The following is a 24,223-nucleotide window of genomic DNA, read 5'->3' on the forward strand; positions in this document are numbered from 1 at the left end:
ACCAGGCCGCACAGATGCATGGCATCCCTCCTGCCACCCTCTCCGACCGATTAAGAGGCTTACCGTCAAAACCAGACATCATCCAGCCTGCCCAGCTTCTTTCCAAGTCTCAAGAGACTAGGTTGGTTACATGGATACTCAGACAAGAAGCACTAGGCTATGCTCCCTCTCACAGCCAAGTTCGCGCTACCGTTGCTGCTCTTCTGAGACAACAAGGTCAAGGAAGGACTATCGGCGTGCACTGGATATCCCGATTCATGAAACGCCATCCAGATATCGAGACGAAGATAGGCAGGCGTCAGGAAGCGTCAAGGTTTAATTCCTTCACTCCAAAGGCCGTCAGTTGGTACTTTGATATCCGGGAGCAAGAATATGGTTGGATCAAGCCTGAGAACACGGCCAATGTCGATGAGGGCGGTATCATGGCAGGGTTTGGTAAGCGATCATCTGCTATTACTATGGGCTTACTATTGAACTTCAAAATCAGGGCTAGACTCTCTAGTTATTGGTAGTAGCGATCCCAAGCGAAAGGCCTTCCTCAAAGGGTCTCAGTCCCGCACTTGAACCAGCTTCATCGAAGCCGTGACTGCCGATGGCCGTCTTTTAAGACCAGGGATCATCTTCAAAGGTAAAGAGCTTCAGAAACAATGGTTTATCGAGGAGTTTAGGAAGATAGCGGACTGGTATTATATCACCTCCGACAACGGCTAGACTGACAACCATATCGCCGTTGAATGGCTCAAAGAGGTCTACCTGCCTCAGACACAACCTGCAGACGAGTCCGACGCGAGACTTATCATACTAGACGGCCACGGAAGTCATGCATCTGTGGGTACCTAGCTCAGCTGTGTTGTGATTAACGCTGATTCGAAATCTAGGACGAGTGGATGGCTACGTGCTTCTTAAACAATGTGTATTGTTGTTACCTCCCAGCACACTGCTCTCATGGCCTTCAGCCGTTGGATAATGGAGTCTTCAATGCCTCTAAAGCTGCGTACCGCAAAGAACTGGAAAAACTCCTCAGCCTGACTGATTCTGCACCGGTGGATAAGGTCGACTTCATCAGAGCCTACGCAAAAGCCAGGACAGTGGGCATGACCAAGAAGAATATACTTTAGGGCTGGAGTGACTGGGAACTGGCCGATTTCACGACGTAAAGCACTTGCACATCCAGAAATTCAGCCAGACAAGAAGGAAACTACGCCTGCATTGGAGGGAGCCAAAGGCAGACAAACGGACTCTGACAATACACCAAAGACCAGCCGCCACATCAGAGATCTGGGGAAGAACAAGAGTCCCTCAACAAGGAGACGCTATTCTGTGATCTCGAAAGGGTTTGAAGCCCAAGAGTCAAAGATCGCCTCGCTAAGGTCAAGAGTAGCCAGTTTGGAGGAGCAAGTTAGCCGGCTGAGCAGAGGTAAGAAGAGGAAGGCGGTACCGAACCCCAATAAGAAGTTTATGACATTGGCCGAGGCTCTAGTAGCTGGTGATGTTATTTCCAGCCCGTCTCGGGCAACTCAAGAGACAGAGGCTGTTGAGGACGTGATCGAGGTTGGCGGGGTGCAGGAGGGCGAAAGCTCAAATTCTGCGGTGGAAGAATTACCTGTCATGCACACTCGCAGGGGCCGTAAAGTCAAGAAACCTAGAAGATATTGAACTTTGAGCAAATTGAAACATATTCATATGAAACGTCACGTTGTTGCCATTTTTGGTAATTTTTTAGTACGACGTTGAAAAGTTGCATTTTGTATGGGGAGGAAATATTTTTGGTGTACGAGTGGTGGGTACGTACGGGGGTGGGTACTGCATGGTAAAGCATTGTTTTAATTTGTTGGAATTGGGTACAAGATGCTCATCATCCTTGAGCGTATACGCCCCCTTTTAGATAGCCTTTAACATCATGCAATGGAATGTATCCAAACATTTTTACAAACTTGCGCAAGCATCGACTTCGTTTTTTCAGATGTCCAGGCTTAGAGCTGATACCAACTCGAGCAGCTTGATGGTCTAGCTTGTTTTTCCCAAGGACCAGAAGCGGTCCTTCACACGTCAACATACTAGCGACGAAATTAAGCGCAATGTCTTCGCAGTTAAACGTCTGGTCTACCAAGTTCCGAACGCTGGTCATAACCTCATCTTCCGAGTGGTAGTATTCCAGGTAGGAAACATGTGTAAAAGCCAGACCTGTCAAGACCATGCTGTAGCTGTCCCGGCCCGCGCATTTATAGTCGTATATCGGAGTGTCGGTCACCTCGTTGTTGCCCCAGCAGCGCCCAAAGGCTCCTGTGAGGCGATGCATGCCCGCACGTCGCCATTGCTGAAAGACGTACTCCAGATCCCCCGTTGCGTTGTAGTTCCAGTCGTCGTCTGAGAGCAAGATTCCCTGCGTCCTGTACAGAGGGTCGGGGAGAAACTTCTGGTTCAGGCTATTCTTTTCGGATTTGCGGTAGCGGACGAGGACGCCGTGTTTGCTCATGTAGTCAGCTGGAGGATCGACGTCCACTTCGTTCCAGACAATGACGATTTCATAGAGTGAGGGTACTTTGCGCTCGGTAAGATGCTCGATGGTCTTGTTCAACTGGACAGGTCTCTGGTAGGTCTGGATAGCAATTCTACGCAGTGTTAGTACATGAACCTGGGAGACAAGTCGCTATATGATAACTCACGTAAACATGTCCTCAACTAGACTGCTGGTCTTATTGACGACATCGTTCCAGATAGTCACGTTGGCAACCTCATCGCGCCTTCCACAGCTCTTTTCCTCTGTGTATGTGGAAAGATTGCGAACATCGGCGAACATGGGCTCTTTCATTTCCTCTTCTTCCCTCAGTCCTTCGTAGTCGAGCCCATATATAGATGCAAAGGTCATGCAGACGATGAAACCCACGATAGACATTATGAGGACCATCCACTTCTTTCTGGGGTTGAGAGGTGTGTAACCACAATAGGGTGCGGCGTTGTGACAGGTCTCCATGGTCATTTGCTTTAACTCGTCTTCTCTATTTGAGCGAGACCTGAAACTGGAGCCATATTCGCTACTCGACCGAGACATCTTGTGTTGTGTTAAACGAGTGACTGTGATTCAAGACTGTCGTAATTGGGGTAACTCGATGGTGGGATTCGATTTGTGTGCCAGCAATGGGCGAGAGGTTGTCAAAGGAGTGAATGGGGAAAGAAGAGAATAAAAGATGCGGTCGTTAAGTTGAATCAAGAGTGACAGCACTTTGAAATTACGGGGGAAGAAGAAAAGGAGGGCGAGATAAACGGGAATGGAGAGGTCAGATTGTATGTATTGTATCTGAAATGTTTGACATTGTGAGACCTTTGTTTGCGGTTATGTTAGATTGCTAATTGGGGAATGGAGTGATGGCTTCAAAAAGGGGGGATAAAGGCAATAGTTCCTTCGCTCTATTCAAAGTCTCAGCTGAGGCACGACACATCCATTCCAAACGCCACTGAACCCATAGAAGTCAGACCAATTCCATGTATGGTTGTTCCGTTGGCACTTAGTGCATTCTCAGCTACTTTCTTGCTGTCTAGCTAACGACAATTGTTCAAATGAATCGGATCTAACGAATCTCCAGAATGGGCGAGACAAACATTGCACCTTCAAAGAAGTTTAGTCAGACGTTATTGGCAGCTGGACAGTTGAAAATTTAATTAGTAGGTAGCTCCACTTTACATTGGCCAGAACGTGTTAGTTATTATTCATCCAGGGCTCAACCAACTGACAGGAGTACGCTATGCTGAACTACTTAGAGACTACTAACTACCGTCTAGTTTAGAGACTATTGCTTGTTTTCAGAAAGACGATCCCCTGCTTCATATTTGTTATGTCTGGACTGATGCGAACCCCCTTTACCAACTCCTGCTTAATGTTTCAGCTTGTCAGTCTTACCTTTGTTATTGATGTCTTGCATCTTTTGAAACATTGTACTCAGACGCGTCAATATGCGCATTCGTAGGTTCTAACTCTGGATCGGCGTGACATTTCGATTTTTTCAACCGTCAAGTTGATTGGCGAATGCTTGTTTCACGGAAAGCGCCATTGACCAAATCAGGTATCCGCAGGGGGCGCCACTGGCACTATTGAATTCCATGAGTCAACACAGTATCTAGAACTAAACATCATTCTTTTTGTTTTCCGGTACCTTCATTGTGTTTTTTATTCCCTCTTAACCAAGCATTCTCCAAATTGGAATTAGACCTTAGACCCATGGCCTTCTTGCGTCTAGAACAGGTGTCAGAAGCAGCGGCTGAGCCATAAATACTAATTGCTTAATGCTTGAATATATCTGTATATCTGTATATCTGTGTTCCCCCCCGTCTTCTTCAAATGAATGTTTCCCACTTTCTCCCCATTGCTGATAGACTTCCGGACCCAGGCAGAGTTCATGCTGTCAGAGTATCCGTAAGCTTTAAAGTTAGGATTTTCACTTAATGACAAATTTTGCTGTATTATAACCTATCATAAAAGCTCCTTTCTGGCGGATAATTCTGTCCATTTCTTTCTAGCGCTTTTTGTTCTTCACTCCTCTCGTCCTTTCCTTCAACTAGCTGGGCTTAGTTTCCAATGGCAGGCTACACACAACTACCTTTATCATCGACAGGCGCAAGGCAGCCTGATCAGCCATCATCGCTCAAGGTTGGTCTATATATGGTGTATGAAAGTTCATTTTTAACTCAATCTCATCTACTTATCAATTGATACCATCAGGGCATGGATAGTTTCGTCCAATATAACCATTCTATTCAACAAATGGCTGCTTGATACAGCTGGATTCAGTATGTCTATGCACCTACTACATCAGAAATTTATTAAGCTAACAATTCTTCAGAATACCGTATGCCTACCAAAGACTGCAATATCGAGAGATCAACACACTAACAACAGTTGTTCACAGCCATCTTATTAGTAACATGGCATCTCATCTTTGCCACGGTTGTCACACAGATCCTCGCACGTACAACAAGTTACCTTGTCAGCCGCCATGAACTTCCGAATACATGGGACTTCTTCCTCACGACAGTCCTGCCCATCGGAATCGTATCATCCGGATCATTGGTCGCCTCCAACTTCGTCTATCTGTACCTATCGGTGGCCGTAATCCAGATGCTGAAGGCGGCCTCGCCCGTCTCGGTGTTGCTCGTCTCGTGGCTCTTTGGCGTTATCGACCCGACTATCGGAAAGATTGTTAATATCCTTGCCATTGCCATAAGTGTCGCAGTCGCGAGCGCCGGCATGATTGAGTTCTCCCTAATCGGCTTTTTCTTCCAAATGGGCGGGCTCGCATTCGAAGCCGTGAGAGTTGTCATGACGCAGGTCATGCTCAACGGTGAGGGCTTAAAGATGGATGCCATGGTAGGTTTATACTACTACGCCCCCGTCGTCGCCGCCCTGAACCTTCTTGTGGCGTGTATCATCGAAATTCCGTACTTTGACATGGCCGACTTGCACCGAGTCGGCTTCTCCATCCTGTTCTTGAATGCTGCTGTTGCCTTTACGCTTAACTTTACAAGCATGGTTCTCGTAAGTGACTCTATTGCGAAGAGATTCAATACTGACCTTGCATAGATTAGCAAGACATCGGGCCTTGTTATGTCTTTGTCCGGCATTTTCAAGAACATTCTGCTTGTCATCTGCTCCGCCCTGATCTGGCATGTAACAATAACACCCGTGCAGCTCTTCGGGTACAGTCTCACACTGTGTGCGCTTATCTACTACTCGCTTGGGTGGGAAAAGTTATTAGAAGGCTACGTGACTTCCGTAAATTGGGCATCAGGTCTAATGAGGGAGGTGGGTTCCAAGCAGGCTTGTCAATAAATAAATCCAAATCAAATTGACCCTAGTTGGATTTGATTTGGATTCGGACGACTCGATTTGAATTTGATTTGAATTCATTTGGGCACATTTGGATTTATTTGGATTTATTTGGATTTATTTGGATTTATTTGGATTTATTTGGATTTATTTGGATTTATTTGGATTTATTTGGATTTATTTGGATTTATTTGGATATCTCAACGGCTCCACTTTTGTCCTACGATAAGATGAACCGCGTTGCTCCGACAATATCTGCTTGCAGCCGTCTTCTCGGAGGCGTGGCCATCTGCCATGTAAGTCTGAATATTTTTTCTGGCTCAGAAGATATCGCGGGAACTGAAAATAGGTTAATTGCTATTTGTAACAAGCATGGATACTGCCGTCGCCGGAGAAGCTAGTATTGATGCAGCATCATACATGTGGGTAATGGCAGCCTTTGTCTAGTTATTGATACTCTTTGCAGAGTTAGAAACGGTGACCGGAACTTTCTTTCTCGATATGGTATCCGTGCTCCCATGCCCATCCTGTCCACTGCCTTCTTCTTTGTTTACTGGCTAAATACCCTAGGAGGCGATGCCAATCGATGCCTTTGTACCCTAAGTGAGCTATCGAAGAAATGTCGCCATCGGATCGATTGAAGCTAGTCGTTGTATCGGGGTCGCTATTGGCTGTAGAGGTTGTTGAAAACAGCGCAGCTGAGATAACGGGATTCGTAGGCAGAGCCATTGGGAGCGAGGGTGTGGGGGCAGGTGGCTTCGTCAGGCAACTCGAAACGCGACGGACGCAATAACTTTTAAGGTACGCGTTGGTCGGGAGTGGGTCAACCTGGGGTTACAGTACCAGCAATGATTGGCCAGTGCTTCTATCCAAATGAATCTAGATATCCAAATAAATTCGGCTCCCGCAATTTGATTTGATTTGATTTGATTTGGATTTATTTGAATTTATTTGAATTTATTTGAATTTATTTGAATTTATTTGAATTTATTTGAATTTATTTGAATTTATTTGAATTTATTTGAATTTATTTGAATTTATTTGAATTTATTTGAATTTATTTGAATTTATTTGAATTTATTTGAATTTATTTGAATTTATTTGAATTTATTTGAATTTATTTGAATTTATTTGAATTTATTTGAATTTATTTGAATTTATTTGAATTTATTTGAATTTATTTGAATTTATTTGAATTTATTTGAATTTATTTGAATTTATTTGAATTTATTTGAATTTATTTGAATTTATTTGAATTTATTTGAATTTATTTGATTTCATTTATTTGTTGACAAGCCTGAATCCACGTGTGTACATCCATTCAACTCCGGTCGAATATGTTACATCCACTATGTAATTGCCTAAAAAATCGTACATCCACTCTACTTGGTCTAAAGTGGAGTGGATGTAGTGGTTCCGACCCTTGCCCAGAGTCGCGCCCATGCCTCTTTCTCTTACCAGTTAACTTCGATACCAGGCGTAACAGGACCGCCAAACTGAAATCGATGGGCATGATGCGGTCATGCTTGTCGGTTTATACGACGATACTGCGGGGTTCCTACATTGTTAAAGCCGTGATCAGCAATCAGTTCGATTTATTGGCGGCGGCAGCAACCACCACAAACGGTTTTTGAGGGATTTAACACGCGGTGCGGGACTCCCTGCTATTGGCTCTTGGCATCCAATCAAAGACGGAACTAATGTTGCTTTGTTATCTGCAAGGGTTGAAAATATGCAGCCGCTTCCCTTTTCATCAATGCCCAGTTGACTCAAGAAAATGGAAAGGAGACAACATGGAGAGCACATCTAACCAACGCAAGAGATTGCCATGACACGGACTCATGTTCGTCATATATATTGCATGAATAACAAGGGTTTCTTTCTACTGGTATGCTGCATGTTCCTTCTTCAACTCACGTGTTGTTTCTTCTTACACGTTGTTTTCTCGCACACGGGTTGATGCTGGCTGATCTCTTCGTACCCAAGCCAATGACCACCTGCAGCAGAAGGCCTCATTATGAGAACTAATAGTTAGTCTTATTAATTCACCAACCACAATAACTAAAACGTTTCTCGATGGCTTTATTCGCAAGGTTCACTTGTCTTATATATATGAACTACTAGTGATTCATCGAAGCATTGAAAATGAAAGATGCGGTTTTTGTTGACACACAGCAAGATTTTCTCGTCTCCGCCAACTTGCGTACCTTTGCGAGACTTGAGCCGGCCGCTGCACCAACCTGCTGGGGGCATGTGGCCCACTCACTCATCGATCGCAGTGGTTAACGAGTAGGTAGTGATCCACTTCCTCGTAACCGCCTTACCAAGTCCAAGATTATTTCAAGTAACAAATCCTTGTTGTGTTCCGAGGCTTGTTCTCCATGAACGGAAGGTATCATGACCCGAAAAAGCTGTTGCCTCTACGAACCGATTTGTTACATATCGACACACTCACATAACATTACGTGAGGACTACCAACGCCTGTTCTAACCAGGGGGGTGTATACCGTATCACATCCGCCGGTGTGGGAATGACTTGCTTCTTCTCTTGATATTTCTGCAAATGCCAAAGGGTGCAGAAGAACTAGGATCCGGGTTGATATGCTCCCCACCCTCCCACGTCAACAGGGAAGACAAATGAAGCCTTAATAATCTGACCAGGATTTCGGGGAGATTCCTGGTGATCTTGTGCGACTTTAATTTGATGGCCACCAACGCGTTGAACCCCATGACCCTATTTTGCGGCGTTCGCTTACATTGATAAAGAAATATTCTCTGCTCGTTTTCCAGCCACCAAGGTCCCATTTCTCTTGGAACGTCCAGAGTGCATGGCAGCTTAACTTTATAACGGGATTACGTGTATTGTACTCCCATCTAGATAAACGGTAACAAAGCGATACTCAATATGGTGATTCGATCGACAAGTTTGAGGTCGCAGGCGCCATCATCACAGAGCAGACCTGGTTTTGCCAAGACAGATTCGACAGGCGCATCTCTCAACTCACCTCGAACACCAACGACCACAAGCTGGCCTTCCCAACACTCGATCTCAATGAAACAAACTGCCAAACAGGATAACAAGCTACCTCCCATATCTATGCTCAAGGATGGTCAATGCGCCGGATCTCAGGGTCAGGTAGATATAGGCAGTCTGGCCTCGATATTGCATACTGGACCTAAACTCCGGCATGCCTCACGCCGCTCTTCGGAGTCCCCATTAGGAGGCGATCTAGTCTCGCCTACCTCGACTTGGTAAGGGAAACTTCGCCACGGTGGTTCTGGCTACTATGGTAGCATTGTCCCGTATACTAACAGTAATGAAAGGATGCAGCCTGTCCCCGAAAAGACATTTGGCATCCGTGACATTCTCAACCCTCTGGAGACTCGACTGTTGGCTTCTGGATGCAATGGACCTGTCCATCCAGCGGCTCGTCCTTCTGACCATACGGTGTCGATTCAAACGCCCGGCCCCTTCCTTGGGCCATTCACAGGAGCTCAATCACTCCAACCAGGCCAGGCTGCATCAACTTCTTGTACAGGAACACCTCTTAAGTCAATGACACCTCTTGGAGCACCTGGCTCGGGACGTAATCCACCAATAGAATCGTTTTCTTTGCCCATATCAAGCAACACAATGCAGGAAGCTAGTCCGGCCCAATATGATCGAGCCACAAATACTAGCCATGACCCGTTTCGCGTCTCTGATAGCAAGCAGACTTCCCTAGCTTTTGGTATCCCAACTGCTAAGCTACCGCTCCCGAGTCACGCCCCCCCCGAATGACAGTGTTCTGCCATGGTCAGAAACACTACAAAGGCATGGAGCGGGAGGGCCCCCTTTTTGGTGTCGAGGGACAGCACGCTTTCATGACACTTCCCAGTCGTAACGAGTTTATTTCCGTTCACGTGGACGTTTCACATGGATCAAAGAAAGCAGATGAGAAGAGGCAAAAAAATGCCCAGGCTTCAACAAGGTATCGAAGGAAAAGGAAGATCATGCTGGAAGAAAACGATAAACAATTACAAGAGCTTCGGGATGGAATACGAACATTGGAAAGCATAAACGACGAACTAACACAGCAACTGGACTTCTACCGTGAAGACTGTAACCGCTTACGAGACATTGTTGCACAAACCGCATCAATGAGTGGCCTTGCTGCTGGCCCTCCATGTCCCACAATTTCAATAAGCAACTTCTATACAGAGACTGGGCCTGTGGCAAAAGGACCACCCGGGTCTATAGGATATGGCGGTGAAGAATTATTGTGCGAAAGCCTAGCCAAGCGCCCTCGGACCCAGTGATCGGAATGGTGTGTATTGTGCGCAGTAATGCTGGGTAAAAATATATTTATGAAACTTGGTTGTTCATTATTGATATGAGAGTTCTTCTCGGGTTTATATCTCTAGATGATTTCATCTAGGACTTTGAACTCTAGATCTAGGACTTTCAGTCTAACAGTCTAAACCCTGAAAGGAAGGGGGGTCCCCGGATTTTCCAACATCCTCCAGAGGCTAAATAATTTCCATTCCATGGATTGGTTCTCGCTTAAACTCGATACTAAGGCATGTAGGATGCCAAAGTAATCCTCTCCCTCACCTGTGAGGCTGTGACCAGTAAACTCAAGCTAGACTCATTCCGCGCTTAGGAGTGTGTCGGCATACTGACAGAACAAAGTATAATACCGGAACGTACCCCGCTAGCCTGGTTTCGGCGCAGGTTACTAAGTTTGATGGTCCTAAAGGATACTACCCGTTGGCTCATGTGGGCCCTTCGGGCCCAGGCGACCCCAACCTAGCAAGCTAGGTTGGGCACAAAATCGTGAGACATCGGAAGGGCCCGCTTTTTGGTGCGATTTTCAGCTTTTTGGATATTCCGTGCATCACAAGGCGTCCAAAAATGTAAGTTGAAGGCGAAATCGGTAGTTTGAAGCTGCTCGTGATGATGGATTGACTATTGAATATCTGAAGGCCGGGGAAGTGACTGTTTGAGCACCCAGGCTATGCTGCTTTGCAGGACAATTCCCCATACAAATTATAGTATATCTGCGTCTTCTGTGGCCCTGTAACTGGATTCTGCAACTATTATTTCCTCCCTGATGAGATCTCGAAGTGAATCGTGAAGTTGAGTGCGGTGTTGAAAGGGGCAGGGTGTAGAGAGACCGGGCCAAGGAGAGGACAACGGTGACTCGTGATTAGGAAGGCAGGGCGGCGATGAGGGCATCTCCACGTCGTTAAGGCATGACAAATCGAGAAGTGGGAGTATTTCTTCTTCTTCTTCTTTATCGCTTTCTTCGCTGGCGAGCGGATGCGTAAGTTGGAAAATAACACTATCGTCACTTCCGGGGAGGGCTGACCAATCTACCGCGTTGAGCGGCTTCCCTGCGAAATTGGCATTGCGAATAGATTCTCTAACTTCCTGCGGTAATTGTGTATCTATCATAAAGCCGTCAGTCTTCTCATTCAGTAACTCGGTCATTTTGGATCGCTGAGTATCCATAGAAAGGTAATCTTTATCCTTCCCGGTGTGTTGAAGCCATTTCTTGAACTGTAGCTTCTTTAGAACGCCGTTCACGATGACTTCCTTGTTATCCCGCCACTCTGATTTGAAGCGCTCGATTTCTCGGATCGCGATACTGCGTGCGGTACGGAGTTGAGATTTCCCCTCTTTGGCGCGAGTCTCTGCGATAAAGGATTCTTGTTGATCACGTATTTCTTGCAGACTCACGTTGTGAATATAATCCCCTATAGGCTTTGCTTTCTTCCCTCGCTTTCTCTTATTGTATTGCTTCTCAATACGACTTCGCCGATCGTCAGCATATCTCTTAATCGTATCCTCTAGCAGCATAGCTTCGTTGACGATGTTGCGGATATTCTTGAGACCAGCGCGAGTGGGAGAACTGAGGATATCGTGATATCTCTCTCCAACGTGTTTGGCGGTATCAGAAGCGGCGGAAAATCGTCCTTCTGGAGGCAGAAGAGAGGCGTATGCAGGATCAACCGCTTGCTTCGATTTCAACTGCTTCTGGAGAAGATATGAGACTGCAGGTTGGTCTGTAGGTGGAAAAATCCCTGATTTTTCGAAGCCTGAGATAATATGAGCACGAGTGAACCCTTCATTAAAGATTTCCTTTTTTTTTGCCATAATCAGCATACATTTTGCAGAAGAAAAAGGATTACTAACTTACCATAAAGGCACCAGCAAAGTCACGGCGGTTAAATGAGAGATTTCCCTGCCGCAATGCCTGACGAAGCTTCTTCTGATGCGCATTCTTCATCCACTGAAATACTCCAACATCCATCGGCTGCAGCTTATGCGTTGAATGAGGAAGCAAAAAGGCAACGAGGATATCGAATTTAATGCAGTACTCACGGAAGGCAAAGGCGCCGTGACCGGTGAAGCCGTCGATAATAAGAAGCCGCCAGATCTTCTCTGCAGGTGTGCGTTCCTTCGGAGGCTCATCAAATGAAATGTGATGCTCGAGCGGTTTCCTAAGATGCTCATCACATCCAAAATACTCTTCAAATGATAGCTGACGATCCTGTACAGTAGCAGATTTCCCCCAAGAATGCCGGTTGAACTCCATCGCCCACTCGAGCGTGATATCGCCGTTCGAGAACGCCGACTCTGACTGTGCAAAGCGCATATTCGGATCACCGTCGATATACGCCCACTCCAAAGTAGGGAAAGACTTAAAGATAAGCCAGGGAGGAATCGTATCTCCTATAGCATTTCCGGTACCAATAACTGTGCAGGTTTCTCGGTCGGCAGGAGAAAGAACCTGGGCAGGAGACTTCTTCTTAGTGCGTACAATGAGGCATTCTACTCGCTCTCGCAGTATTCCTACTCTAACTCCCGCCTGGTCAGCATTCCAAATCTCAGAAGCGCCGATCTGCAGCTTCGTGATGAGTTCAGCAAGTCGTTTAAACCACTCCTTTACATCGTCAATGCCTGCAACTTCCCACGCTTCACGGGACTTATCTAACGACTTCAGAATCGATTTATCTATCTCAGGATGATCGTCACGGAAGCGGCGATACCACATTCTGCTCACAGGCTGCGCATCAGGGTTTCTGCGGAGGCGCAGCGTGTTGGCTGCATCTTCAACTTCGCCTTTGCAAGCAGGAAGTCCTGATCTTTCCATCCACATCACGAAAGCGACGATAGCTTCCTCTTCTTCATCTGTCAGGATTCTCGGGCGACCAGCGGTCTTGAAAGCGATATCGTTCAAATCAGAGGAATTTGCAGCTTCTATCTTCTTCACGATCCGTTGAATAGTTGCACGAGAGGAGCCGTGATGCCGTGCCTCGGCATTGCGAAGAGAAGGAGGCTGCTTGCTGACTTTGGAAGCATCGCGAGATAAGCCCTTTTTGGTGCCGGGCACGAGAAAGAACAACCGCTTGCGCAGCTTTTAGATTTGCCTGTGACGGCATAATGAGGTTAGACACAATTTGTGCTCTTTTCACTGATTTCTGTCCTGACTTTAGGCGTTTTCACATACAAAAAGGCACAAAAAGGCGACACGGGCAGGTGCGGGGTCTGTCTCACGAATTTGTGCGTGTCTCACGATTTTGTGCCCAACCTAGCTTGCTAGGTTGGCTCGCCTGGGCCCTTCGGGCCCACATGAGCCAACGGGTAATTGTTTTTCTTCCCTTTTTTCCTCCTTCTCTCACAGGCATCTTTCAAGCCCAGGTTTCAACCTGAACGACTTCAAACACTCTGCATCAACCTTCATAGTATTATTCGCAACGGGCAGGCCCGGTGATGATGACGATGCAGAGTTCTTCGCGGAGGAGTTTGCAGAAGTCCGCAGGATGCTTCAGGGCCGGACTGTCGAGGAATTCTCGCAGCTACCTCTGGTGCAACGCAAGTCTATATTCGGGCAACATCTTGTTCAGCCTCAGCGGGTCATCATCGAGGAAGGCGATGATGGCCATGAGATGAATCCTGCGATTGCCAACGGAGTTCTGCTGCTTCAGCAGCTATTCATGGGCAAAGACGAGAAGGGGAAGCAGATGATAAAGGAGGCTCGTGAGGTGCACTATGGCGAGAACGAGTTCTGGGTTAGACTACATTGGCTGTGCGAGTTTCGGTGTGACCAATATGATTTCGGCACAGTACTACCCATCGCCCCACTAGCCCGACGTCTTATCGTCGAGACAGACCTACACGACGGCTACGACGCGGAAAACGATATGGATGATAACCCGTTCTATCCTCACGACGGCATCGGTGATAGGAAGGAAAACATAGATCCCAACCATATTCGACCCAGCGGAGATATCGTAGCAAGACGAACCCGGAAGCGTTTGGAGGAGCTCTTCTTATTCGTCAACGCAGAGGAGATCACGCTTGTGCTCCGTGGAGGTGGTCCATCCGATGGTAGCGATGCAGCAACGCGTCAGACCATCGCAGACATATCCGTCACAGTCAAACGGTTGATAGAGTTCTTTGGCAATCGCTTCGCTATCGAGAAATGGCCTAAGAACAGATCTCGCTCAACTCGGAACTTAGTATCCTATTGGAACAAACCAACAGATCTCACTAGACGGGATGTAAATGAAGGTAGGGCCTCGTTTCAGCAACAAATGCAAATGGACGTGGAGAGGTGGACGCGTGAGCCAGTCACAATCAAGAGCCCAAGCTAGGTCGGCCAGGATTAGAAGGTCTTTTGGGTTGTACTGTAAACTTAAAAATCAAATAAAAACCGGACTTGACTTGAAATGGCTAGAAATAAACACGTGATCCCGGTCAAGCTACCCTTGTTATCCATTGTCCATGACGCGTTGAAATTCACGCCGATGTGTTCGTCTTCCATACGGCTCGGTAGTCAGGTTTGCTATTTCAGAAAGATATGGTTGAACATTTTGTGTTACTTTACCCCCCCCCGGAACCCCATAGTTCTTCTGTACACTTCAAGTGAATAACAATCTTCTACTATAAAAGCCAGCTATGTGTATTTATTCATATGTCTCTATCTCGCGCGCATAATGAATGTACAAAACGCAATATTGCTGATAGTGTATAGGGTAGGCCGAACATGGACTGGCTTCGACAGGGGGGTACCTCCTTGTCATCCCGAAATTTATAAATAAGTCCGCTTCCCCCACCTGCCCAACAAGAGCATTGAACAGCACCGACTCTTGCTGTTCCGATTGTCTCCTCACAGAGGACGCCGACCTTGGTGATGATATGGATGATCGCCAATAGTAATGCTGCCATATATACAGCCCGTTTTCATCATATCATATGTCCATGATCCTTGATGGCCATGCGGAGAAGCGAAGCCCACTGTGTCCCTTGGGAGGAAGCGTTCTGCTGCAGTCTCGTAGTCGCATTGTACGACGTATCCTGAGATGTCACGGTATATGATGGGAAAGATTATGTAAGTCACCTTGATTGCAGATTGGCAGCTTCCGTTTTTGTACCCCGGGGTACAAAGACATTATATATATAAATAATATAATGCGTTTGCTCAGAGACTTGACTTGGTAGACGTCGATTTGTACCCCAGGGTTGAAAATCATAGGCTACCTTTTCTGAATAACGACCTCTTGGTTTGTACCCCAGGGTTGAAAACCATAGGCCACCTTTTCTGAATATAATATGACCTCTTGGTTTGTACCCCTCGGGTTAAAAACTTCTGCTTCCACTTACTTTATACAAACCTCTAAAGCTATATATTTTTACTCTATTGCCCTACCTTATAACCTATCCTTTTAACGCCACAACCTAAGGCTAACCCTACCCCTAAAACGCCTGGGAACCAAGGTCATAACCTATTCGTCTGTAAATCCCCCCACTTTACTTGTTCCCCTAACCATCTCATTAATCCCTTCTCGTATACTGCCTTATCATCTGACTCTTCCCATGCGTAATCTCGTGCTGGATCGAACGCCCCGATAATAACCTCCACTATATCGGAATGCATCCGACCTGCGGCTGCCCACGTACGCACTAATACTCCTTCATATTGACATACCCCGTCCTTCTTCAACTCAGGCTGGCGATCAATTCAACCATCAACTCAATCCCGTCAATTTTATGGAAGTTGAAGTCACGTGCATCAATTCAATCAATTCCATTTGACACTCCCATTGATTGTTTCAATTCCACCTAGATGCTTTCAACGTTGACCATCGGTTGAAACTGTCGTTAATGGCAGTGGTTCAGGGTAGCGCCCAGTCCGTGTAGTCCCATAAGTCGCATCCACAGGACCCCTGCTAATACTTTTGCCCCGTATTTTTGATGCACGTGCCAACTGCACCTAGCATTAGGGGTTTATGAACGCGTCTCAGCTGTCGTCGCGCCCCATGACCCTTGCAGAAAGATCATTGCGTGCATTCTATTCCTTTCCTAATCTTCAAATGGACGCCAACGTACCTGTCAAGTGCCAGAGTCCCGACTGCAGCGCACCTAGTGCTTCACCTAATAACTTGGATGCTTCGCCAGGAGATTGGAAAGCCTTCCCATGGCACAAGTTTCCGGGTTTCTCGATTTCGGAACGCGTTGGCAGGCAGACTTCGTGGGTTTGGCAGCACGGCTTTGACATTCAAGCCCGCGATTCTCCCACGAAGAGGAAATGGGTTTGCAAGCATTATCTTCGGAAAGCTAAGCCCAAGATGACAGACTTCTCTGCTGTTGGCACCCAGAATATCGAGAAACATCTGTTCAGGGAGCACGGACTTGTCGATAAGTCCGGGAGGAGGAAGCCACCCGCTCTTTGGAAGGGAAAGCAGGAGAAGACTCCCTCAAGGAACATTGTGGAGATGCTGAATCTTGACACCTCAGACCCTAAAGAGCAAGCCATCGCGAACGCCCTCATACAGCGTTTCGACAGGGACCACTTCCAGAGACTGCTCCTTGAGTGGGTGATCGACGCCAATATCTCTTTTCGCCAGCCCGAGCATGGGCGGCTTCGACGTATATTCGAATACCTGAACCCATCAGTCGCAGCGACGAATGCTCATATCTCTCATGACACGGTTCGAAGGCGAATCATCGACCTTCATCTCCAACAAAAGACACGCATAATCGACCACCTGAGGAGTGTTCCAGGTCAAATTCATATTGCGTTCGATGGCTGGCGTTCAAGGAATCGGCATGCTCTGTATGGGATTGTCTGCTTTTATGTTGACAAAAATGGAATCTCGTCGAAGTTGGTCCTTGGCCTACCGGAGTTGAAGAATTGCCATTCGGGGGGAAATATTGCAGCCCAGATCCTCGAGATCTTGGAGAGCTATGAGATACTCGATAGGGTGGGGTACATCACGCTTGACAACGCCGGGAATATGGATACAGCAATGGAGGACATTGCGGAGGCGCTGGGATTCGATCCGAAGAAACGGAGAGTGCGATGCTTCGGCCATGTGCTCAACTTGGTGGTGAAAGCCCTGTTGTTTGGGTACAAAGCTGAGGCTTTTTGAAGCAGAAATTGATGGAGAATCTGTTTCTGGCGCTGCCCAGCACGAGATCTGGCGAAAGAAAGGCCCCATTGGGAAGCTCCATAACCTGGTCCATTGGATCCATCGGTCTGACAAGTTGACCTATCGTCTCCGTGCGCTGCAGGAAGAACTTTTTCAGCATTCTGACAACCCCAAGATTCGAGCGAGGAAGCCTGTCGACGTTGTTCGCGATAACCAGACGCGGTGGTTGTCGACCCTGTATATGATGCGACGCGGTCTCTTGTTGCGTCCTTTTCTGGAGGACCTAGTTGAGAAGGTCACGCTTGAATTCAACAAGGAATGCCGCAACGGGGCTAGACGGAGGGAAGAGATACCGCTCTGTCTCCGGGAGGAGAGTCTTCTTGGGGAGAAGGACTGGAAAGTAATTGAGTTGATGGACAAGGTGCTGCTTGGTTTCGAGGAGGCACTCCGGATGCTTGAAGGAGATGCTCAGAGCCGGGTACGTAAAGGTGGCCGTATTGAGGCATATGGCAATATGTGGGATGTTGCTTCAACGTATGAATTTCTGATGGAACGTCTGGAGGAGTGGAAAGCAGCAGCAGAGAATTACCCGGATCCTGAGCACTTCAGGATAAACATCAACCTGGGGTGGGATAAGTTGAACGAGTACTATACGAAACTGGACGAGACGCCAGCTTACTATGCTTCCGCCATTCTAAATCCGGCCTCGCGTTGGGGATATTTCGAGAATACGTGGACCGGCAAAGCACAGCTGCCATGGCTTCAGGAGGCAAAAAGAATGGTGAAGACTCTGTGGGAGGAAGAGTATAAATCACTACCGAATGTTTCGAATTCAGATGAGGAACCTCCATTCAAGCGTTTAAAGGCAATGAGTGCTCTCGAAAGACACCGAGCACACAGAACTTCGTCTCTAGCAGGCAGATGTCCTTTGGATAGGTCAGTGAACGCAGACCATGATGAATATGACCACTGGCTGTCGAGTCCGGACGTTAAGAGCGACCCTCTTGTCACGGATCCCATCCAATATTGGTGGGAGAGACGGAAAGATTACCCTCGACTGTCGCGAATGGCTCTTGACCTGCTTTCGGTACCGCCTATGTCGGCAGAGTGCGAGCGTTTGTTTAGTGCAAGGTTGGAAATCGATCGACTGATCGACTTGATCGATTCGATTGATCGATTCGATTTCGATTTCGATCAATCGATCCAGCTGGTCAATCGATATCGATCGATTAATTAGAAACCCTAGTCGATCGATATCGTATCGATCAAACCTCCAGTCGATCGTTGAGGAAAACTGCTCGATCGGTGTCATATCGATCAAACCTCTAATCGATCTATACGATCGCCGATTGCCAACTTATATCTAAAGTGTCCCGGGTAGCTTGCCAACCAGCCGGCGTCATACGCGACAAATCCGCCTCCCGACGCGTCCACCCCGGCAAGCCGTCAGGGGCCCGACCAGCCTTAACCTTACGCGACGCGTGCTAGCCAGGATATAACCAGCGAAAATGAGCGGTTTGAATCCTTCGTCTTCCAATCTAACCTCCTTTACACTATTTGCCAGGCTGCTCCCGCCACCATGGACTCGTTTGATGAGGGCATAGAGACGGCTTCTACTACGCCGCCACCCTCCGAGCCGTCGACTATTTCAGCCTCGATGACATATGCAACCATAAAATTTCCGGACTACGATGTTTGGACGGCTGATAAATTCAGGCGATTCCCTGGGTTTACGATAGGCCATGACCCTTCTCGAGAGCGGACATGGTGGTGGCATTTCGGATTCAGAATGAAGGATAATAGGCCACGGACTCGCAAGATAGTATGGGTCTGCGAGAGATGCTTCCTCCGGAACAAACCGAGGACCACGGATTATGTATTCATTGCTTCGACTATTAAGGAACGTTGGGTTACCCAAGGGGGTAAAGACCAAGACAAATCTGCGATATTGAAAGAAAAACTTTCTCTTGAGGAGTGGAAAGTTGTTGCCGCGCTCCAGAGGATCCTTCAGCCTTTCAGGATCGCCTCAAGGCAACTACAAGGTGAGGGTATTGCTGGCAAACGCTCAACTTCAGGGGGATTCGACGAGTATTTCCCAACGGTGGAGATGCTCCTTGATCACCTCGAGCTGGCTGTTCAAGGAGTGATGATTGAAGAGAACGAGGATCAGATCATGGAAGAGGTGCAACTGTTCAACGACATGGATGTGAACACTCGGAGACTTCTGAAGGTTTACATCAAGCTCGGATGGAAGAAGCTGAACGAGTACTATGGCAAGCTACCATGCAGTACCCACCTGCCGGTCATACCCACCTACCGGTCAGCGAAAAAAAAAATCCCCCATACATAATGCGCGTTTGTAACCTCATGGGAAAAAATTAATAAAAATAGTAAAAATAAGTTAATTACTGGAGTTCAGATCAAAATTGGATCTATTTTAGTATTCTCTAGGTCTCTTAACCTCACGCCCTGTGCGGGTGCGTACGACACCTAATTCTTCCCTCCCTGAATATGACCTCTCATCCTCTTCCATCCCTCCCACCTCGATCACATCCTCAACAACACCCGCCCCTTCAATTGCTTCGTTTGGCTCTGAAATTGTGTCACCAGCCGCTAAAGCCTCTGCCAGCGTCATAAATTTCTTATTGGGGTTCGGTACCGCCTTTCTCTTCTTACCTCTACTCAACCGGCCAACTTCCTCCTCCAGGCTGGCTATTCTGGTGCTCAAAGAGGCGATCTTGGACTCTTGGGCTTCAAACCCTTTTGATATCACAGAATACCGCCTTCTGGTAGAGGGGCTCTTGTTCTTCCCCAGGTCTCTGATGTGACGGCTGGTCTTTGGCGTATTATCAGAGTCGACTTGCCCGTCTCTGTGGCCGTCTGATCCAGGCGTCGTTTCCTTCTTGTCTGGCTGAATCTCAGGATGCATGAGCGCTTTCCGTCGTGAGATCGGCCAGTTTCCAGTCACTCTCCAGCCCGAAAGGATGTTTTTCTTCGTCATACCCACTTCCCTGGCTTTGGCATAAGCCTTGATGAAGTTGACCTTGTCCACCGGCGCAGAATCCGTCAGGCTTGCCAGTTTTTGGAGTTCTTTTCGATATGCAGCCTTGGATGCGTTGAAAACACCATTATCCAGTGGCTGTAGGCCATGAGAGCAATGTGCAGGCAGGTAACAGCAATATACGTTGTTCAAAAAACACGTGGCCATCCACTCATCCTGGATTTTCAGTCAGCGGTATTTCTGATCGAGAACAGGTAGACACCCACAGATACATGGCTCCCATGGCCATCTAATATTATAAGCCTTGCATCTGACTCATCTGCTGGCTGAGTTTGGGGCAGATAAACCTCTTTGAGCCACTCGACCGCGATATGGTTGTCTGTCCAGCCGTTATCGGACGTGATATAATACCAGTCGGCGATCTTGTTAAACTCATCAACAAACCACTGCTTCTGAAGTTCTTTGCCCTTGAAGATAATTCCCGGCTTTAGAAGACGGCCATCTGCAGTGACGGCTTCGATAAAACTAGTCCAAGTGCGGGACTGCGAGCCTTTGAGGAAGGCCTTCCTCCTGGGATCGCTACTGCCAATTACCAAGGAATCCAAACCTAGATTTGCAATTTGTTGGTAAGTCTTGTATCAGAAGTGGTCAGTACTCACCAAATCCAGCCATGATACCGCCCTCGTCAACATTAACCGTGTTCTCAGGCTTGATCCAGCCAGCCATATTCTCTCTCCCGGATATCAAAGTACCAATTGACAGCCATTGGGGTAAAAGAATTGAACCTTGCAGCTTCCTGGCGTTTTCCTACCTTCGTATCGATCTCTGGATGGCGTTTAATAAACCTGGCTAGCCAGTGTACACCGATAGGCCTTTCCCGGCCCTGCTGTCTCAACAGGGCAGCTACGGTGGCGCGAACTTGACTGTGGGAAGGAGCATAGCCCAAGGCCTCTTGTCAAAGTATCCATGTAACTAATCTAGCCTCTTGGGATTTGTATAACAGCTGGGCAGGTTGGGTGACCTCGGACTTTGACGGTAGGCCTCTTAATCGGTCAGACAGAGTGGTTTGGGGCATTCCATGCTTCTGGGCGGCCTGGTGCTGCGAGAGGTGATTATCTGTAACATCCAGTATAGCTTCAATGACATCATTCTCTGTATAAGACTGTTGAGGCATTTTCAAGGCGATTAAAGGAAGCTGCTACAGATAAAAGTTTGATGAAATTTCGGGGAGGCTGGGTGATGAAGGAGACATTTCGAGAAATTTTACATTAGTGCCATGCGACCAAACTGCTTGTGTAAAATACAAATGAACATGCCAATATGAAACAACATGAAACTCTCAGTAAGACACAATATGTTCCATGTAAATAACTTCAATTTTGGCCAAGCACTGTGCAAGCGAAGTTGGACATTTTGTATGGGGAATTTCTTTTTTCGCTGACCGGTAGGTGGGTATGACCGGCAGGTGGGTACTGCATGGTAACCTCCACTGCTTATGTAGCGGCCGTTGTATTCCATCCTTGTAAGAAATGGCGAGCTCTCGAACGGCTTTGGGACCAACTCCCGACTCGTCAGACATCAGAATGGAGGAGAAGGTATGATAGAAGCCTAACGACCATATGGGAAGACAAGTACAAGAACAAGGCTTATGGGGCGGGGTCTGGGACCGTTTCGGCAGCAGAGGCTACGAGTGCCTTGGACTATATTGAACGCCGGCTGGCCTTCAGTCGCTCATTGGCTACGGGCAGTTCTGATTCCCAAGGGCGACAGTGCAAGCGACAACCAGCGGCGGCGATATCGCCACAAGACGAGTTTGACCAGTATCTGTCAGAGCCACCAGTTGACAACATGGCATACAAAGCTGATCCGATTGGTTGGTGGAGAGACGTTGGTGCTATACGTTTTCCTCGGCTGTCGTACATGGCCGTTGACTTTCTTACTATCCCATCATCCTCGGCAGAAACGGAGAGAGACTTTAGCAGTTGTGGGAGGATGATAACACCACTGAGGTCACGTTTACGACGGCATATTGTGGGCATGTCCCAGTGTCTTCGATCCTGGAGCAAAGCCGGCATCTACCGGCCGACTCTTCCTCTTAGTCTACTTGAAGGCGAGAATTGGAGGCAAGTTCTTCAACTGGTAGGCAGGATAAGGGTAGATAGGGATAGCGAAACCCAGAACTGATCTAATTGGTCATCGATCGATATCGATTGCTAGATCGATCGATTGTCGCCCTCAGTTGATCGATATCGATCGAGCGGTGGTGATGCTCGATACAAATCGATCGTTTAGGGCTTGAAATCGATCGATATGATAACCGATCGACTAGTGATCGATTGATATCGATCAACTGAAGGTGACGATCGATTTCCAACCATGGTTTAGTGTTGCTGGGCAAATGGTCTCACCGCTGCGGACTCGACTGGAGGCTAGCACGATAGGGATGACACAGACGCTAAGGTCCAGTGTGTCCAACAACCAAGTAAAGCAAAATTTGTACCCCTTTTTTTACTTGGTTGACAGAACCCCTTGCTTGACTTGGTTTACTCGGCAACAGCGGCTTGATTTACTTGGTTGGTTGACATTACTCGACTATTTTTCATGCCCTGTATAGCTACGGTGGTAGATCTAGGCTAATATTCCGCTTCGAAGCAAGTGCTTCTGGCATTCAATCGCTGCTACCGTGTCCGAACTGAGCCGGTTCCGTTCATCCGTAATGACCTTCTTTGTCTGTGAGAAGACGCGCTCACATTCAGCGCTCATTGCTGGGCAACTGAACAAGTCAAACGCCATCTTCGACAGGATAGGATAGTCAGATGCATGGCGAACCCACCACTCCAGAGGATCCTCAACATCCAGATCAGCCTTGTTAGTCCTCGCCATAAACTCATCCAGCTCAGACGTCAACTTTACCCGCTTCTTTCCTCGTGTAGCTGACATCGCAGTGACAGCAAGACTCTGCCGACGCTTACGAGCTTGCTGAAGTGGATCAAGAGCGATACTGTTGTCAGCAATTGCTTCCTCCTCCAGCTCCTCCGGCTCCTCCTCTTGTCCTACTCCGTCCATTCGGTCCGCTTCCGCAGCTGCTGCCTCGTATTGTGCAAAAACCTCCTGTACCACTCTCTTTGCGCCGCTGATCCATTGCCTGTTGTGACTCCATTCAAGCTCGAAATAGGTAAATTTGTTAGCCGGATGTAGGGCAACTGCACACCGGTATGCAGGGGTGGCATCAGTGAGGCCAAAATATTCCTCAAGCTTGATACGAGCGGCATCAATAGCATGGGAATAGTATGTTGACACCACGTCAGGGTGATCATCTGCGAACTTCCCAGCCTCTTGGAGCTTCTTGAAGAGCACATCCAGCGACTCGAGAGTCTCGTGAAGTGAGCCATGTGATCCTTCCGAGCCAGATTTGTTAGCCCGGCCCTCCATGCGTTTTGTTAGATCCTTGAAAGGTTTGAGGATATTGAGGAAGTGATCGAGATCAACCCAATCCTGCGGAGTTGGGATATCTTGTGAGATATCGTATCCTTCGGCGACGATGCGGCGATAGTTGAGAAAGAAGAGATCAATGGCGTGGCGGAGTTTCAGAGCTCTCTCAATCATGGAATATACAGAGTTCCAGCGGATACCACCATCGACCAGGACCCTGGTGTAGAGGTGTTCGATACTGCCTTCGTCATAAGCCCGCAGGATGTACTGTTTCAGCCGCTCCCGTCTCTGGTCGCTTCTGTTGATCCACACGCAGAAGTTATGGAGCTTGCCAATACAGCTTTGCTTCCTCCATATCTCAAACCGCTCGTCATCGGATGCAGCGCGCAGCTGTTTCTCCAGCTTGCTAACGCCCTTGCCAAAGAGAAGAGCTTTGACGATGATGTTCAGCATATGGCCGACGCACCGAAGGCGGCTTTCGCGGTTGATTGTCGGGTACTGCTCTGCTAGCTCTTGGATGCATACATCGTTGCTTGCAGCGTTGTCCA

At 47.6% G+C, this 24,223-nt stretch overlaps 4 protein-coding genes across 4 annotated transcripts; 3 read left to right on the plus strand and 1 right to left on the minus strand.

Annotated features, from left to right (window-relative positions):
- Positions 1–1,855: 1,855 nt before the first annotated feature.
- FPOAC1_012984 (uncharacterized protein) lies at positions 1,856–3,052 on the minus strand (the record flags this gene model as incomplete). Its single annotated transcript, XM_044857326.1, has 2 exons — positions 1,856–2,612; positions 2,667–3,052. 2 exons carry the CDS (start codon positions 3,050–3,052, stop codon positions 1,856–1,858), a joined length of 1,143 nt encoding a protein of 380 aa, XP_044701509.1.
- A 1,521-nt stretch (positions 3,053–4,573) lies between these two features.
- FPOAC1_012985 (uncharacterized protein) lies at positions 4,574–5,824 on the plus strand (the record flags this gene model as incomplete). Its single annotated transcript, XM_044857327.1, has 5 exons — positions 4,574–4,662; positions 4,718–4,785; positions 4,839–4,844; positions 4,905–5,530; positions 5,576–5,824. 5 exons carry the CDS (start codon positions 4,574–4,576, stop codon positions 5,822–5,824), a joined length of 1,038 nt encoding a protein of 345 aa, XP_044701510.1.
- A 2,902-nt stretch (positions 5,825–8,726) lies between these two features.
- Positions 8,727–10,120, plus strand: FPOAC1_012986 (uncharacterized protein; the record flags this gene model as incomplete). Its single annotated transcript, XM_044857328.1, has 3 exons — positions 8,727–9,073; positions 9,146–9,552; positions 9,606–10,120. The coding sequence occupies 3 exons, from the start codon at positions 8,727–8,729 to the stop codon at positions 10,118–10,120; spliced, it is 1,269 nt and encodes a 422-aa protein (XP_044701511.1).
- A 3,510-nt stretch (positions 10,121–13,630) lies between these two features.
- FPOAC1_012987 (uncharacterized protein) lies at positions 13,631–14,464 on the plus strand (the record flags this gene model as incomplete). The annotated part of the gene is made up of 1 exon (XM_044857329.1): positions 13,631–14,464. The coding sequence occupies one exon, from the start codon at positions 13,631–13,633 to the stop codon at positions 14,462–14,464; it is 834 nt and encodes a 277-aa protein (XP_044701512.1).
- Between the last annotated feature and the right edge of the window lie 9,759 nt (positions 14,465–24,223).

This window comes from Fusarium poae (assembly GCF_019609905.1).
Source record: "Fusarium poae strain DAOMC 252244 chromosome Unknown contig_1, whole genome shotgun sequence".
Taxonomy (NCBI): Eukaryota; Fungi; Ascomycota; class Sordariomycetes; order Hypocreales; family Nectriaceae; genus Fusarium; species Fusarium poae.